Source organism: Gavialis gangeticus, unplaced genomic scaffold, assembly GCF_001723915.1.
Source record: "Gavialis gangeticus isolate Ggan-Ray unplaced genomic scaffold, GavGan_comp1, whole genome shotgun sequence".
NCBI classification, from domain to species: Eukaryota; Metazoa; Chordata; order Crocodylia; family Gavialidae; genus Gavialis; species Gavialis gangeticus.
In genome coordinates, this window is record NW_017729007.1 from 5,308,448 (window position 1) to 5,325,099 (window position 16,652).

A 16,652-nucleotide genomic window follows, 5' to 3' on the forward strand; every position below is an offset into this window, starting at 1 on the left:
AGACTACGTCCACTGCTACCCCTGCATCTAAGGATTTTGCAACCTGGTCATAGAAGGCCACCAGCAAATAAAGTAAATGGACAAAACCTTCCTCTATGCCACATAAAGATCACTTTTAAGTATGTATTGAACTTTCTGAGTTTCTGGATCTATAATATTATGTTTAAATTTGTTATAGATAATCATTTCAGAAGAAAGTTTGAGATGTCCAGTGTATAGGCCCTGTTAGTTAAATGTATAAGGAATCCAGGAAAGGGGAACTAGGAAAATCTCTACACAGAAGGTTGGCTAATGGAGTATGTGTGACAGAGAGCCAAAGGCTTCTGTCATTTTAACTGGAGAATGCAATGGGCTAAAGCTTGCTGTGTGGGCTGGTGGCAGAGGGCAGGACAGCCATTAAGCCAAGGGGGAACACCTAACTTAGTTAAAGAGCACTTAACTAACTTAGTTAAAGGTTAGTGCTGACTTAGTTAAAGAGCACTTAGAAGGGCTGGATGGGTACAAGTCAGCCGGCCCGGATGACCTCTATCCATGGATGCTGAAGCAGTTGGCTAGTGTCGTTGCTGAGCTGCTGGCACAGCTGTTTGAGCTCTCATGGTGCTCTGGACAGGTCCCTGAGGACTAGAAAAAGGCCAATGTTGTACCCATTTTTAAGAAAGGGAGAAGGGAGGAGTCGGGTAACTTTAGGCCAGTCAGTCTTACCTCTATCCCTGGGAAAATACTAGAAAAAATCATCAAAGAGCGTATTTGTAAAAGCCCAGCAGGAGAAATGATACTGAATGGAAACCAGCACGGGTTCATCGCAGGTAGATCCTGCCTGACAAACCTTAAAGCCTTTTATGACCAGGTTACACACTGCCTTGACACAGGAGCGGAGGTCGATGTCATCTACCTGGATTTTAGGAAGGCCTTTGACACAGTTTCACATCCTAGTCTCATAGGGAAGCTAACGGGCTGTGGAGCGGATGCCTACACAGTCAGGTGGGTGGCTAACTGGCTTAGGGACCGCACCTAGAGAGTGGTGGTTGATGGGTCATTTTCAACCTGGAAGGAGGTGGGCAGTGGGGTTCCACAGAGTTTGGTCCTTGGGCTGGTATTATTTAATATCTTCATCAGTGATTTGGACAAGGGTGTGTTGAGCACCCTCTCCAATTTCGCAGATGATACAGAATTATGGGGCAAAGTTAATACACAGGAGGGCAAGGAGGAGTTACAGCCCAACCTGGACAGATTAGATCAATGGGCGGAACGTAATTCAACAAAGATAAGTGTAAGGTACTCCACCTAGGAAGAAGGAATCCCCAGCAAACCTACAGGTTGGGGGATGTTCTCCTCAGCAGCTCAGAGGCTGAGAGAGATCTTGGGAGTCATAGTTGACTCCAAGATGAACATGCGTTGGTAGTGCAACGAGGCCATCAACAAAGTCAATCGCATCTTGACATGTATTAGCAGATGCATGACCAACAGATTGAGGGAGGTGATGCTCCCCCTCTATGCAGCACTAGTCAGGTCACAGTTGGAGTACTGTGTCTGGTTTTGGGTGCGGCACTTCAAGAGGGACATGGAGGATCTGGAAAGGGTTCAGAGGAGGGCCACCTGCATGATTAATCGTCTCCGTAAAAGACCCTATGAGGAGAGGTTGAGAGATCTGGATCTCTTCAGTCTATACAAAAGACAGCTGAGGGGTGACCTTGTGGCTGCCTATAAATTTATCAGGGGAGGACAGCAGGGAATTGGGGATGCGCTGTTTTCCAGAACGCCTCAGGGAGTAACTAGGAATAATGGGTGCAAACTAGTGGAGAGCAGATTTAGGTTGGACATTAGGAAGAAATTTTTTACCATAAGGGTGGCCAGAGTCTGGAATGGACTTCCAAGAGAAGTGGTGCTGTCACCTAACTTGGAGGTCTTCAAGAGGAGGCTTGACAATCACGTGGCTGGGGTCGTCTGACCTGAGTCCTCTTTCCTGCCAGAGGCAGGGGGTTGGACATGATGATCCACTGGGTCCCTTCTGACTATAATCTATGAAAAACCTGTGGGTGGGTCAGTAGCCACCTGACCAGAAGGGGCAGTGCTTCGGGGCATATAAGAAATGCAAAACTCTAGACCTGTTTGTTCAGAGATGATATTTTTTTGGACCAACTAAGAAATCACACAAAAAAAATCTTTTTCTGTAAGCTTATGGGCATGCATGACATTCCTCAGACTCAGGAAAAATTAGAGATGGTAAAAAGTCCCCATAGGTATTTGCCCGGAGCCCGAGGAAGGGTGTGTGTGCCTGAAAGTTTTCAAAAAAAGTTTTTTTTTTGTGATTTCTTAGTTGCTCTAATAAAAGGTATCATCTCTGAACCAAGAATTCTAGAGTTTTGCATTTTTTTTTGTCTCAGATCAACACTGTTACCAAATACATCTCTAGGGGCATATAAGGCCAGTGTCTAGAGCAAGGCAGGCAGGCTGGCACTGCAAGATACAGAATTTCTGAGAGAGACAGTCTTCAGAAAACAGGAGAATGGACACTCAAGCTACCCAAGGGAGCTAGATGGAGATACCCAAAGGGGAAGTATGGCTTGTGGTAGGGCACTGACCCAGAGCAAGGGTAGAGTTTAGTTTCAAACTGGTTTGCTTGTATTTGTGTTGTGTTTAAATCTAAGTCTGGAGAACTGAGCTGTGGCTATGGAGTAGTATGGAGGGCACATCCAACTTAGAGTCTTGCCTGGGTCAGAGATCCTCAGGGAAACAGAGAAGACTGAGAGCAGCCTGCCCTGGGTTGGGTACCCCAGGATTGAAGCCCATAAGCCAAGGGTCAGGACAGTGGACCTTGGCTGAGAAATGCAGCCAGAACAAGAGGACCAAAGCTGGGAAGGTTGTAGCCCAGACAAAAGGTTAAGGTCTTCGGGCACCTCCAAGGTAATGGCCTTAAGGCAGAGAGACTGTGCAGTGCATCATGGCTCTGAATTGAGCAGGCTCAGTCAAGCCTGAAGAGAAGCTGGGCAGAAAGGGTGTCCAGAGTCCAATGATCTCTAAGGGCAACCCGCCTGTTTAACTTCAACACAAAGACGTGGCAGGTGACACAGCATGGTGGACCCCTGAGAGGTCAGAGTGGGCACAAAACCGGCAGAGAGGATCCAGGTAGCCACTAGGTAGAGAGCACAACATGGCCACCCTCAGAGCCTGACTGGTTACAGTATCTCTCCCACAATTCTCCGAGTTTTCCATGACATTCTTTTTGAACTACAGACCTGCAATTTTCCTACATATTCATAAACTATTCTTGAAGCTAGTCACGTTCAGCAGTGATAGATTCATTCAATTTATCAAAAAGTATCAAATAGAAAATAGAAAGAAGCTACAAAGTTTGTTGTCACAGACAGAGCCTCGTGAGAGGCTTTTCACCTTCACATAGGAGGAATGCATGCTACATCACCTTCCTCTCTAGAGAGAGACAGAGGCCCAGTAGGAGGTATTTTTGAATTTTGAATTTTTCAATACAGTCTGTAGCTCAGTAGGTGAAAGAAGTCACTTTGCACTTCATGTATTTCCCACCAGCATCCATTTCAGAACAAAAGGGGCAGAATGGGAAGTCACAGCATGAGAACCAGAAATAAGTGAAGAAGAGGAGGAAGAAAACAATAGTCTCTTACCTGTGTTTAACACCAACTGCTGTTGTTCAGGCTGAAATGAATACAGTACATTTACATATTCAACCCATTTACTTAGGAATAACAGCAGTGACAAGAAATTACTTGTGAGATACTGATTTTGATGGGGAGCACCCAAATTAGAGTAGTCTAGAAAGAAAGCAGATTGTGAAGAGGAAATGAAGAGAGAAATACAGTAAAATTCCCTTACGCTTAGGCAGGATGAAGTGCATCCAGGGATGGTGGTTTTCTTTCTTTATTTGAGGGGGAAGAATTAGTGGATTCAGACTGATTTAGCAACAATTATTATTCACCACGCAAGGCCACTATCTGGCTCACAGTATTTGGTATTTAGATATAATTATAACTCAATGTTACCTGTTTGATAATAAGAAAGAACAAAAAACAAACAAAAAACCCTTTACATTACACATCCCAATGCCATGCTGGTTCACATTCTTTCATGGAGAGTAATAAAAGCCAGAAGTCCTCTTATATTATTTCCAGGAGTTAATACAGAAAATTCTATTCATTAGTAGCAGTAGAGTGGGTATATATTTTTCATTACTTACACTGTGTGTATATATAAAGGTCTATGAGGGTCAAGTAAAGAAAATTATTATTTTTTTTAAAGTCATTAAAATATGTTCCCTTTACTTTTTAATAACAATTTTCTACCCAACTCTGCCACTGGCTTCCTATCTCAGCTTGGATAAGTTCCTTAATATATTTGTACCTCAGTTTCCTTATGACAAGTGAGAGAAACTTATCTTTCTAAAATGCTTTGAGTGAGAGTTATAGATTTAAAGTATTAGAGAAGAGCTACAAGTTATTATTAGACTGGACTCTCACTCTAGATAGGGAGTTCAATTCAATTCAATTCAATTCAAGGATCTCAATTGTCTATATTACTAATAATACAAATACATCAATTATGTTTATCTGTTTCTAAATGTTCTTTGTGAGAATATCATATTTATATATATACTTATTAAGAACTAGGATCTAATTCTGGAATTATATACAATTGGCTGTTATTTACATGACTTCTGTTTGTGTTGAGTTCATAATATATGAAGTGCAGGCTTATCTATTTAAAATCTAACATTTGATTTATTTGGATGGCCTTAGGAGAGTACCCCACAGTGCAGAAATTTTCTGCAGTCAATTTGGAGACGTTTGTTGAATAGCACAAGAATGATTTGTTATGCACAATAAAAGAAGTTCTTAACTTTTTAAAAAATGTGATCAATTTGCTAACATTGGGGCAGTGCCCTGCCCTGCCAAATGACGATCAATCAGATTTTAATGTTTCTTTTCTTGAAGCCATTGTGTGACAAGCGTGATTCTGTAAGAATTTCACAATCTCAGAACAAACACAAATGGCTTAATACTGAGTATTAATAGTAGTATTGGTATTAATATTAGCATTGAGTATTGAGAAAATTTGACTTCACTGATGCACGTAGGCTCTTGGATTAGGATTTTCCCACTTTTAGAAGTATAAGCAGAGTTTAAAATAAAAATTTTCCCTTTCTGTGTACAAGGAGAATAGTTTTCTCTGTACTTAAACCACTTCTCTTCCTTACTATTTTATACTGCTTGATTTTTTTCTCCATATATACCTAGCAGTTGCACGCATCAGACAATTGAGCCTAATGGCATGTGCCCCCCCACCACTAGAATCCTTTTCTGCTTCTATACTTCTGCAGACCTGGGGACAAAGGAATCACGTGTAGGAATGACAAGTAAAACCCATGCCCTATCACTGGTATAAGCATGGAGAAGATGCTTCATTGCTTTTGCTTTTCACAAGATTAAATCTTGTTTGACATAAGATTTATCCTGAACAAACCACAAGCAAAAGGAGCTTCTTATCGAGGAGTACATAAAATTTCAGCTCATATGTTAGAGGCCAAAGCCATATTTTTGGATTCCTGTGCTTCCTGACTGGGTCTTCCAGCCTGCTACCCACAGTTATAGCACTCTACTAGTTCCTCCAGACCCCATCCTGAAACAAGCATTTCACTATAAAGGGAAGGCACATGGACAGGTAAGGCAGCCTGAATCTAAACTCACCACACATTTATTGTAAAGCAAAGGGGCTATATAAAGCAAGATCAATAACGTGCAATTGCTCCCTGTTCATATAAAGTTTTATAACCATGTGACAGACCCTGCAGTGTAGGGTTAGCATGGTAATAGAGAGGCTGCTGATACCCACTTCTGCTTGCATGGACAAAACATGTAAACAGACAGCATCAGATACACATGCTAAAAAACCAAAGCAAACACCAAAGCATATAGATATTTAGAATTTATTTTATTACAATAATAAATGCACTGGTAGGCTTCCTAATTGCTTTAAAATTGTAAATATATCAATAAAACATTGCCCAAATGATCTCTCTCTCTCTCTCTACACACACACACACACACACACACACACACACACACACACACACCCCCTTGTTCACACACACACACACACACACAGAGTAGTGTTTTGTTTTAATCGTGGAGGAACATGGAGTTTTGGGAATTTTAAAGAGTGAATTTGGAATTTTTTTTTTTTAATCAGAGCATTAGCAATTTTGAAACAGGGAATACCAGGAGCCCTGCTGGTGAGGCAAGTGACAGGACCCAGGCAGAGGAACCTACCCAAGGCTGGAACCAGGGACCCAGCTGGAGGGCAAACAAGGTGGCTGACTTCCTGACCATTTGGAGCCAGGAGGACATGCTTTGACAGTTCACAATAAGCACAACTTGCCCCATAACAAACAACTTGCCCCACAATGACACAACTTGCCCCACATCAAAGTGCATGTTCAGACATGTGCTGAGGCACAAATCTCCAGCACAAATTTGTGCCTGTGCTATTTGAGCTGCTGCAATCGCACGTGCCTCCATGTGTGTATGTGCCTAAGGGGTTATTTCTCATGATACATACACAGAAACTGTTATTAATTAGTGCCTCATAATTATACAGAGGTAATATCATTCTAATTTTCTAATACCATTTAAACCAACTGAGAAGGATGGTAAAAAATTTGCTCCTAAGTAGAAGTATTGCACATAGTGTGGTAGGTTACTATACTTGAACTATATATGAAGAGTAGCTTAGCTCACTGCTCGGTCACCACATGTATTATATTCTTTACAATACTTGCTTGTAATTACTGCTTAAGGTTTATCTGTTTCTACATTTAATTCACTTTGCTGTAAAGGCTAAATTTTAATTACAGGAAAGCTGTCATCATCTCTCAGTAAGGTAGCTCACGGAACACAGCAATGATTCTTTTTACACTTCTGTTTTTGAAGCAGAGATTTATACACACACTCCACCTATAAATATACATATATATACACATCATAATGCAATAGATGTTATAAATCCTGAAGAAAAGACACATCTTCATCTGATCATTTGACTGATGTCACTAAGGTTGTCTACTACTCTGAAATAAACTAGTGATTACACGAAACAGGGATTACTTTGTATACCAACCACAGTTATGACTGGTACTTCTACATACCCTGCACTCTAAAGCTCGTATACCTTAGATGGTCTTTGTCAGGCTAGTAGAAGGCCTAAGATGGCCCTCCTAACCAGAAAAAAAAATCCTGAATACACTTCTTATCCATCATGTCCATACCATTTAATTGGGCCACAAAACTCTTTGTGTTGGTGCTGCAGTTTTTCTCCTCCTCAGCATGACTTATAAAACTAAAATGTATAACATCACATATCAGCCTAGAACTTTGGCCTATCATGTATTGTTTGTGAAATTCTTTTTTTCCCTTCCTGCCATTCCTTAGTGGTACTGTAGATGAATGAGTGGCTGTATTATCTGTGTGTGTGTGTGTCTGTTTTTGTCCTTGACTTACTTTTCTTCTTTCTTCCTCATTCTTTTCTCTCTCTCTTTTTTACAATGTCTCAGTACTAGTCAGACCCTCTCTGTTCAACACTCTTCTTTTATTCCTAAAAACACTCATAATGCTATTCAAAGAGTATGTATTTGTACAGAAGGAATACATACAGAGTGCTTACCACCGGGTAAAATGATGTGCTCCCTGAGATTTTTCCACATATTGTATGCACTGTTGTCCTTCACTTAAGTTATGAAATAAAAAGAAATATCTTTTTCTTTTGAATTCTTGAGAAAAGTTTGAGCAATTATCACTGAATGTTTGTCTTCTTAGGTTCAAAACCAATAATAAAAAGGCTAGAGAGAGAACTACAAAGAACTGTACTTCAGTATGGAATGTATACAAATGTGGCAGGATCTTTATGAACAAGGGAAGAATGATTTACAAACTAGGTTACCGCGTAAAGTGTAGAAAAATGTGTCTAACTTATCAGCATGCAAGTTAAGAAAGCTGGAGAACATCTAAGATTTTAAGTTTTTACCATTTTGTACTTTGCAACCACGATCTCTTTTCCCCTGACTCCCTTTCACAAGCCCTCAGGTCATAGACTCCCAACCCACTGCCTCAGAGGTGGGGAAGCTTTATCTGGGCCAGCAGAGAAACCAAAAACTGTGGTCCCTTAAAGGATTGCTTCCTCTTCCTCTCCTTATGGCCTCAAGGAGTGGGGAAGGGGGCTTTGTGGCTCAGTGATTTAACATAAGGGTGAAACATAAGTCTCTTGGCTACCACACTATCTGTAAGTGGACATGTAAATGCTTTCTATTTTATATTATATTATATTTTATATCCTTTCCACCTAGCTTTGGGATTAGAATAGGACCAGATTTCAGGAGATTACTATAGGCACCAGCAGCCCAAGACATCAGTGGGTAGATAAGCTTGTAAAAGTCAAATTGTCACACAAGATGCCTATAAAAGGTAATTGCTCATCAGGGACTCCAGTTCCATGAAAAACTGGAATTGGAACAGGATTAGTCCAAGACATCATTTAAAGAAGGAAGGCTGTTACTTCTAATGTCTCATACAGTGAGGATAACAGTTTTTCCTCAGCCCTTTAACTCTCATATAAGGGGAGTGTAATGAAGCCCCACAACCAATGCTGAGACCAAGCTAACAGGGTCTGGTGGAATGACTTCTCCACCTGGTGGAATAAGTTATAAAGGAAGGATGAAGTGCACTAGATGGGATGAGTTAATAAAGTTGTGGTCCAGATAAACCACATCCATAGTGTCTTGTTTTTCTGCAACTTCTGCAGGAAATATTCAGTAAAATAAAGGCCAGTTGTCAACATGATGTAGTTTGTTTTCCTTGCATTGCAGGATTGTTCAGAACATATAATCAAAACACCAGCTTACTAGCACAATACAAGAGGGGTAGTGCAGAAGGCCTTTTCTTTTTTAACTAACGAGATACGTTTTTTCCTTGTGTTGTTCCTTGACACAATGCATGGGAACAAATGCTTAACAACATGTCAATACATTGAAAAGATATTTTCTATGAACAGTTCTATAAAATCCCCAGAACCACTCTGCAGAAGCTTTTTATAAACTGATCTCTTTGTTCATTTCAAGTATTCAACTTCGCTATCTGCTGAGTACAGAGACCTAAGCATAAATGCTCTCTTCTTCCCCTTACCCAAACTTAATTAATTTTACTATATATTTGCATGTTAAATTACCTGTTGCCATGAACATGAGAAGCACAGAAAGCAAAGCTGTAATGGAGCAAGGTTGGGTCAATGACAGCACCATTTTCTGAATGTTCAATCAATTCATTAAGATAGCAGAGATGGCGGTGACAGCCTCTCACACCATAACGAGCACAGTATTCATCTAACACAAAGACTTGGCCAGGGCTAAACCAACCCTGGAAAAGAAGGGAAAAAAATACATTATTTTAATAAAATGCATTGCTTATAATTGCAAAGTTTTACAATCAACCCAACAAAGAATGGAGAAGAGAAAAATCATATTTTATGCATACAAGATAAACACACATATTCTATTTATAATCACCTTAATGTTAATAATGTTAGAAATGTATTAAAGTATAGGACATAGCAGCCTACTCAATAACTGCTGTGGAGTAACTTTTTGCAGTTCTTCAGCCTGCTACCACTAAAAACCACACAGTCTAAAGATGTTGTACAAGATCTAAACATATAAAAAAATCTGACAAATTACACAATGCATTAAATAAATGATTTAAATGCGTGGTTTTATTAATATAAATAATGATAAACAAAAACAAATAAAAATATGATTTACTGTCTTTGGAAATATGGTTAAGAGACAAGTTTCAGATGGATAATTCTATGTGACTGCACCCTTAATCTGAGAACTGAACCATATATTTAACTTTTTATCCATCTTTCTTATGTAATCTATTTGTGCATAACATTTTTTTAACATATGTATTTATTCACGAGAGACACAGCCAAGCATTTTGAGACTATTCTTGTGGGCAAGATGAGGCGAATCTGACTTTAAATTATGAATAGGTATGCTAGTGCATTAATTAGATAGGAATGCCAAAAGCCTGTTTGCAAATAAACTTGAGACGGTGACCTAGAATAGCATACCCTGAGGGAGGCAAGGAGGACATCTTTCAGTTTAAAATTCCTTGAGAAAATTAAAACTTCAAATTCAGAAAAAAATTGCCATCCTCAAATTTTGATAAAGGAGGCTGTACTAAAGTTAAAAAAGAAAAAGGATGAGAGGTACACACACAGGGCTGGATGAATACAGAAATGAAAGTTATTGCCATTTTTAACAGGAACTTTCGACTGTGATATGAATTTCTTCCATATTTATTAAAAGAGATTATTGCGGAACATATAATTATATGAAAACAACTTGAGGAACAAAGAAAATATCCCTCCTCAAATAACCAATGCTTCATTGCACCATTGGGTCTCATTAAATAATTGCATTTCTACAGAATGTAAAGAACTTTTTAATACTTCCAAAAAAACAAAAATACTTTTATGGGCAAAGATGTTTATCATTTATATGAAATAGAAACAAAAATCTTAGAAAGGTTCTCCACTCCACCCCCACCAAAAATCATAAATATTTTTTGCACAGCAGCACCCAAGATAAGAGTTATGCCATCAAGGATTTTGCTTTTGTATTTTCAGTCTGTCTCTTGGCTATAATTTAGGAACACTGTCTCAGAGAATCCCATAGTTCTCACAAAACCATTCTCAACAAAAACATTATAACTTGCTCCAGAGCCTACTGAAGTCAATAGAACTCTTCCCATTGCCTTCAGTGGGCTTAGAAGATGACTTTACTGTTTCTAGAGGAAACCTAAAAATGTATCACTCCAATGTAAAAATATGAGTAAATAGTTTTTGCATGAAAGAGGATATAGTTATCCTCCAGAAAGATATAATATAAGAGACATTTATTTGAAGTCACACGATAAATTGTATCCATAGATACAATAAACCCTTATTCATGAAAATGTTACCCAGTCAATGCTTTACTAATATATTAACAAATTTAAAGTTAATTACACACTTCCACAATTTAGTAAAAAAATGTAATTAATATTTATATAGCAAAATAGATTAACACAATTCTGTTTATCTGTTCAGAAAGCAGTAAATCAATAGAAACACTACTATATAATTTTTATATCAGTAACAGATCTACAAGTTGCAGGACTGTCATTTATCTGTTTAAACTTTGCATATGAACCTTGCATATCCCTTTAATGAAAATGTTGCAAGATGAATATTTTTACATAACATGTGAACCCCACACATACCACATATGTACATTTACACAATTATGCAAACAGTTTTGCCCTATGTAGTATTAGGCAAGTAGGTAATTTTTGGTAATCATTTTTTATTTATTGTGTAATTGCAAAAAAAGCTCCCCACTGTTTACAAGGGTGCGAAATTAAAGATTTTTAGGGCAGTTGATAATTTTATTCAAAGACTATATTTAGTTCTTATTATTTAAAATTAAAATTTAGATCTCTGTTGAAGTTATGTCTGCGTGATTATATTTTAATTTACTGAAATTTAATGATACACCTAGTTTTTAAAATGTCTGCAGTTTATGCAAATTGAAATGTTTAGCATGGAGCAACTAAAAATACAGCTAGTTATTCCCATATAAGCTGCACCCATGTTAGCATTCTCCATTTTTTCTAAAAAATGTAGTTACCAAGTAGTTTATCTTTTATTTCCAACACCCCCACATAGAACATTATTCATGTCCATTTTGTTTATCAAAAGCTGAAGTAAAAAAGACCAATAAGAAATGCAGTTACTTTGTGATTGCTATAACACTGTATATTCCATATCACCTCTCTTAAAAGTTCCTGATTTCAAGGTTATATTAAGTGCCGTACTATATTATTATGATAAAAACCATTTTGACCCTGATGCACTGTTAGAAAGCTAACCATTTTCTCTTTGAGTGCCAATTACTTTGTACAAACATACCTTCAGGCCTTTCCTTTGATTCAGAGCAGAACTCATAGACACAAAAATAAGTCCTTTAACTTTTTCAGACATACTTATCCAGTGCAATACTAAAGATGCCAATAAATTAATGAATTTTTTAAAGGAAGCAAACACCGTTCAATTATCAAGTTAAAAAAAAAAGTACAATCACGAAAACAATTTTTTTTACTAGTTGTATGCTTGCTCCCCCCACAACTGTCCCCTGTTTTATTTACTTGTTAGAGCTGCAGTTTTGAAGACTGTGTGCTGCTTGATTTGAAAACATTGGTTGTGATGCTTTAACTAACAGATTACAATTCCTGATGCTAAACCATTACAAACATAACATCAGGATGTTAAGGGCATGTCTAATGTTACCCCTACCAGTTTTATACCTGTGTAAGTCACTAGTCTCCTTGAATTTTTTTTAAAGTTTTTTACCATGTTAAATAAAGTCATAATCAGGCTCTCTCCCTCTTCAAGCAGAAAAATCGGAGGCAAAAGGCAGTGTATAATGAACAAAATTCGAAATGAGAATGAAGTTTGAAAGCCTCTATTTAAATCTGTGTTTATAACATACCTTTAGGTATGAAAAGCATTCATTTTGTATACCAATCACACTTTACCCACTTCCTTGTCTAATAAGTATTTTTTCAAACTATGCGTGGTTGCATATAATTCCTACAGGATTTATGCTTATAGAGCCAACCTTGACTCAGCTGAATACAAACACAACAATTCTATTTGCCCTTGTCCCTCCCTCCCCACCCCCCATGGTTTTGATTCTTTTCTTTTGTTTTTTTTTTTTACTTCCCTAGCTCAAAAAGAAGAGAATTACAAGATAGATGACATAATGTCTGACATCTGGCAAGCTGAATTTGTACCTTAAAATGCCTGTACAGGTGTTAGTAAATCCTACCACAGAGGTTTCCATCTTTATTAAAGCCTTCTGTTTTTATTCAGCCCTCCCTAGAGGAGCTGATAAACTATGGTTCAGAGTCAGTTTGAGTCTATTTGCTTCTCTATTGAGTGGCACAGCAGTAGTCTTCAAGTGTATAATTTTCAAATTTGAAGCCAATCGATTGGAATCCTTTATCCCAACTACAAGCACAGTTATTGAATGAGTCAGGAAGAAAAGACTACTTTGTAACAACTATTTCTCACTTTTTCATTTCTTTTATTTCAATCTTTACTCACCAAACAAGAATAGGAATCATTCAATCTATGATCCAAGGTCTGCCTCTGAAGCAGTCTAAAGAGGGAAGCATGGTCAAATTTGCAGGGATTAGCAGAAATAAACTCATCCATACCATGTTTCTGACCACGATCTGCATCTGTCCACAGAAAGGAGAAAACATATGTGCGTATGTATATTCTTTTATAGGGTTTTCACAAAGTAAAGAATATTTTGGAAAACATTTAAGTTTGAGGGTTAAATCATATCAGCAGGTACATGTAAGTGACTACAATTATAGAATCTTATTTTAAATTAATCTAGCAACTAGTTTTACTGAACTGCCTTTTAAAATGTTTATCACCATCAAATTTGCATCAGTGAACAAATAGGTGAAATTTATAATGTCATTTGTGGGCAACTCAGTCTTTTTTCCCTTGTATTACTCCTACCAAACATACATGACATAGTTATGAGCCTATATAAACCCTTAACCAAAATGACAATTTAGAAAGTCAACTGCAAATTTAAGACAGTATATTTAACATCATTCTATGTGCTTTTTCTACTGGATCACTTTACAAACACTGTAAAATTATAAAACAAGTTCATGAGTATAAGTTATTTATTCCAACGATTTCTTATTTTTCTCAGGCCCTCTATCTCATTTCTGTAAGAATACTAAGCAAATAGCTTTCTTACACTGTAAGTAAAAGTTTGTGCATTTATTTGTTGGTGCCTGAAAGAATATGTCTATAGAGATCAAAGGTACCACTAATAGAAAACATTCATCATGGCTAGAAGCCTACTTCCCAAATGGCAAACTAGAGCAGAAATGAACACGTTGACTTGAGCTAAGTCATTTCCAGCCTTCTTTTTGTACTCGGCTTTTAATGAGACAAACCTTAATGTAGTAATGGCAAAGAGCTCCTTCAACCTCCAAGCAAAGAGTAATGAAAAAGGGAGCAGTATTTTTGTGTAAATACATAGAGAAAACATACCCTACCAAATGGCACTTCAATCAAAGGCCCAAATTTATTGTTCTTCACAGATTGCATCTTTCAACGCCTTTGAACCCCGCGGGTTTATCAAAAGACAAGCTCTAGTGATTGCTTTCATTAATGGTATGTTTTGTCAAAGTCCTCAATGTGAATTATCTACCAAGTATGGACAGAAAAAAGCCTTACAGTGCCCAAAAGGACTAGTTATGTATTAGCATTTTAGCTCTGTTAGATTCTATAGACTATATTGGGGTGAACAGTCTTATCAACTTAAAAATTGACTTCCCTTTACAATAGGGTCTCAGCCTCTTTGTTCCTTTAAATTCAAATATAGGTCTTTTTATATTCGTTACTAGAAAAGTACAGTCCTAAATGTATCCCAAATGTAATTTTGAAAAACTGGACGTAAAAACCTAAAATTTCTAAAGAAAGGGAGACAAAAGTTTATTGATTAAACCCAATTATAGAGTCAGGTTCATAATAAAACTCAATATTGATCTGTAGGCATGATGCTAACATAATCAGTCACATTTAGAAATTTAGCCCCAGATCATATTGATCCATGTCAAGTCCAACTTTCAGCTGTATTTGTAGATGGAAGAATTATTTAATTCAAGCTGAAGGATCTGCAGCATCACATCTTGAAAAGATGCACAAACTAATTCATATCACTTGGCTTTGCATTGTCAAAGCAAGAGTCACATCCATGTGACAGATTTCACCAAGGTGGATATAGCAAATAAACAGTGTGACAATGCATTGATGGTTTAAGGTATGAGATTATCATCTATGGAAGCAGCAGCATATTATTTCTTAGTGTTTAAGTAGCAGCAGCATTTATGATTAGGTGTCCTTTTAAAAATTATCATTAGTTTCATAAACATAATAGGAATCTGTCATTAATCACAAAGTTAGACTTTATTTCATGTATAGTAACATGAAATACTTTTGCTTAATTACAAGTGGTAGTTTAATTTTATTTAAAATATAAATCTGAAAAGTAAAATTGCACATTACCAAGATTTCATTTGATTCAAAATAGTAAATAATGGCAGGACTCTACCCACATTCTTAGAAAGATTTCCCACTCAATTCATTTTAATATAATATTTTTTGCACAGTAAATGTTACTTCTTGTATAAATATCTGCTTTACTGAGTCTTTTTTATATTATGGAGAGTCAGAAATAATAATAGTCTTGCACTGCACTGTGTCTTTGATCTGCATTACATATATTACACATAGCAGTAGCTTTTGGAACCTGAAACTTGCTTCATTTTTCTCTACATAATTACGGGTACAAGGCTTTCTTTTACTTTCTGAAAAAAAAATTAAAAAAAATTAGATTACTTTTGACAATTCCACTGAAATTCAATAGGTTCTGTATGGTGTACAATGAGGCCTAGAGTCAACATCCAGTCTGAATACTTGCACAAGTGTCCAGTGAAGTCAATAAAAAAGCTGCAATAGCAGACCCTGATACCTTATAAGTTGGTATTCAACTTACCCATCTAAACCAAACAAAAGTAGATAATTTTGAAAAATCAATATAGGCTTGTGGGTCTACGGATCTAAATGATTCTCACTGAAATTCCCACTCTTGACCAACACTGTCATTTTCCCTCAGCTGCTAATGTCAAATCAAAACAGGTCATGAATTACATCTACCACTTAATGGCAAACCTATAATTATGTGTCATTTAAAAAAGAGAAAACTTACCTTTGCCAGTTAAAGACAAGTACAAAATAATAGTAGTAATAAAGTTATATAACACTATATTCTAGTTGATTTACAGAATATACAACATATAAACAGTAAATCTTTCCCAAATTAAACTGACAGCTATAAAAGCATCACAAGAACTTTGGAAGATTAACAGAGAAAGACAAATGTGTTATGCCTGTGGTTTTAAAATGCAAGTAGGATCACATTTTAGTAATATTTTGTTCCATCCAAACCTTAGAGAAATGAATCTTAGATTTTGGGGTATATCTACCAGTCTGAATATAATCCTGTCAGCACCAGGATGAGATTAAAATTGCAATTCCATTTTAATTTCTGTTTACTGTAACAACTTCATGGAGGGTAAAAAAAATGAGGAAAAATGAAGAGAAAATTAAAAAAAAAACCCAAAGAGGTGAAAGGGACTGAAATTTCTTCCATGCTTTTTAAAAAAAAATTTATGCCCCCCACACCCCAGCAAAATATATTAAGGTGATTCTGACATGTAATGAACATGCATTTTCTGTTCTATAAATAGGTTAATTGTTTAATTTCTGTTCTATAAATAGACTGTTTATTTTAATGGACACAGGGTTTAATATAACTGTCACCAAAGTCAATGAAGAACCTGTTTATTCCAGTGGGAATTAGATCTAGCTATTACTTTTCAGGGATTACAAATATTTCTGTTTTATGTAAAAAAAAAAAAAAAAAAAAAAAAAAAAAA

The 16,652-nt window shown here is 36.8% G+C and overlaps 1 protein-coding gene across 1 annotated transcript in view; it reads right to left on the reverse strand.

Annotated features, from left to right (window-relative positions):
- Nucleotides 1-16,652, reverse strand: part of CADPS2 (calcium dependent secretion activator 2) — a 794,189-nt gene that overhangs the window by 167,673 nt on the left and 609,864 nt on the right. Inside the window, exons 12-13 of the mRNA XM_019509247.1 lie at nucleotides 13,225-13,361; nucleotides 9,244-9,431 (exon numbers count right to left, since the gene is read on the reverse strand). Coding sequence (XP_019364792.1) covers nucleotides 9,244-9,431; nucleotides 13,225-13,361 — 325 coding nt within the window. The remainder of the gene's footprint in view (nucleotides 1-9,243; nucleotides 9,432-13,224; nucleotides 13,362-16,652) is intronic.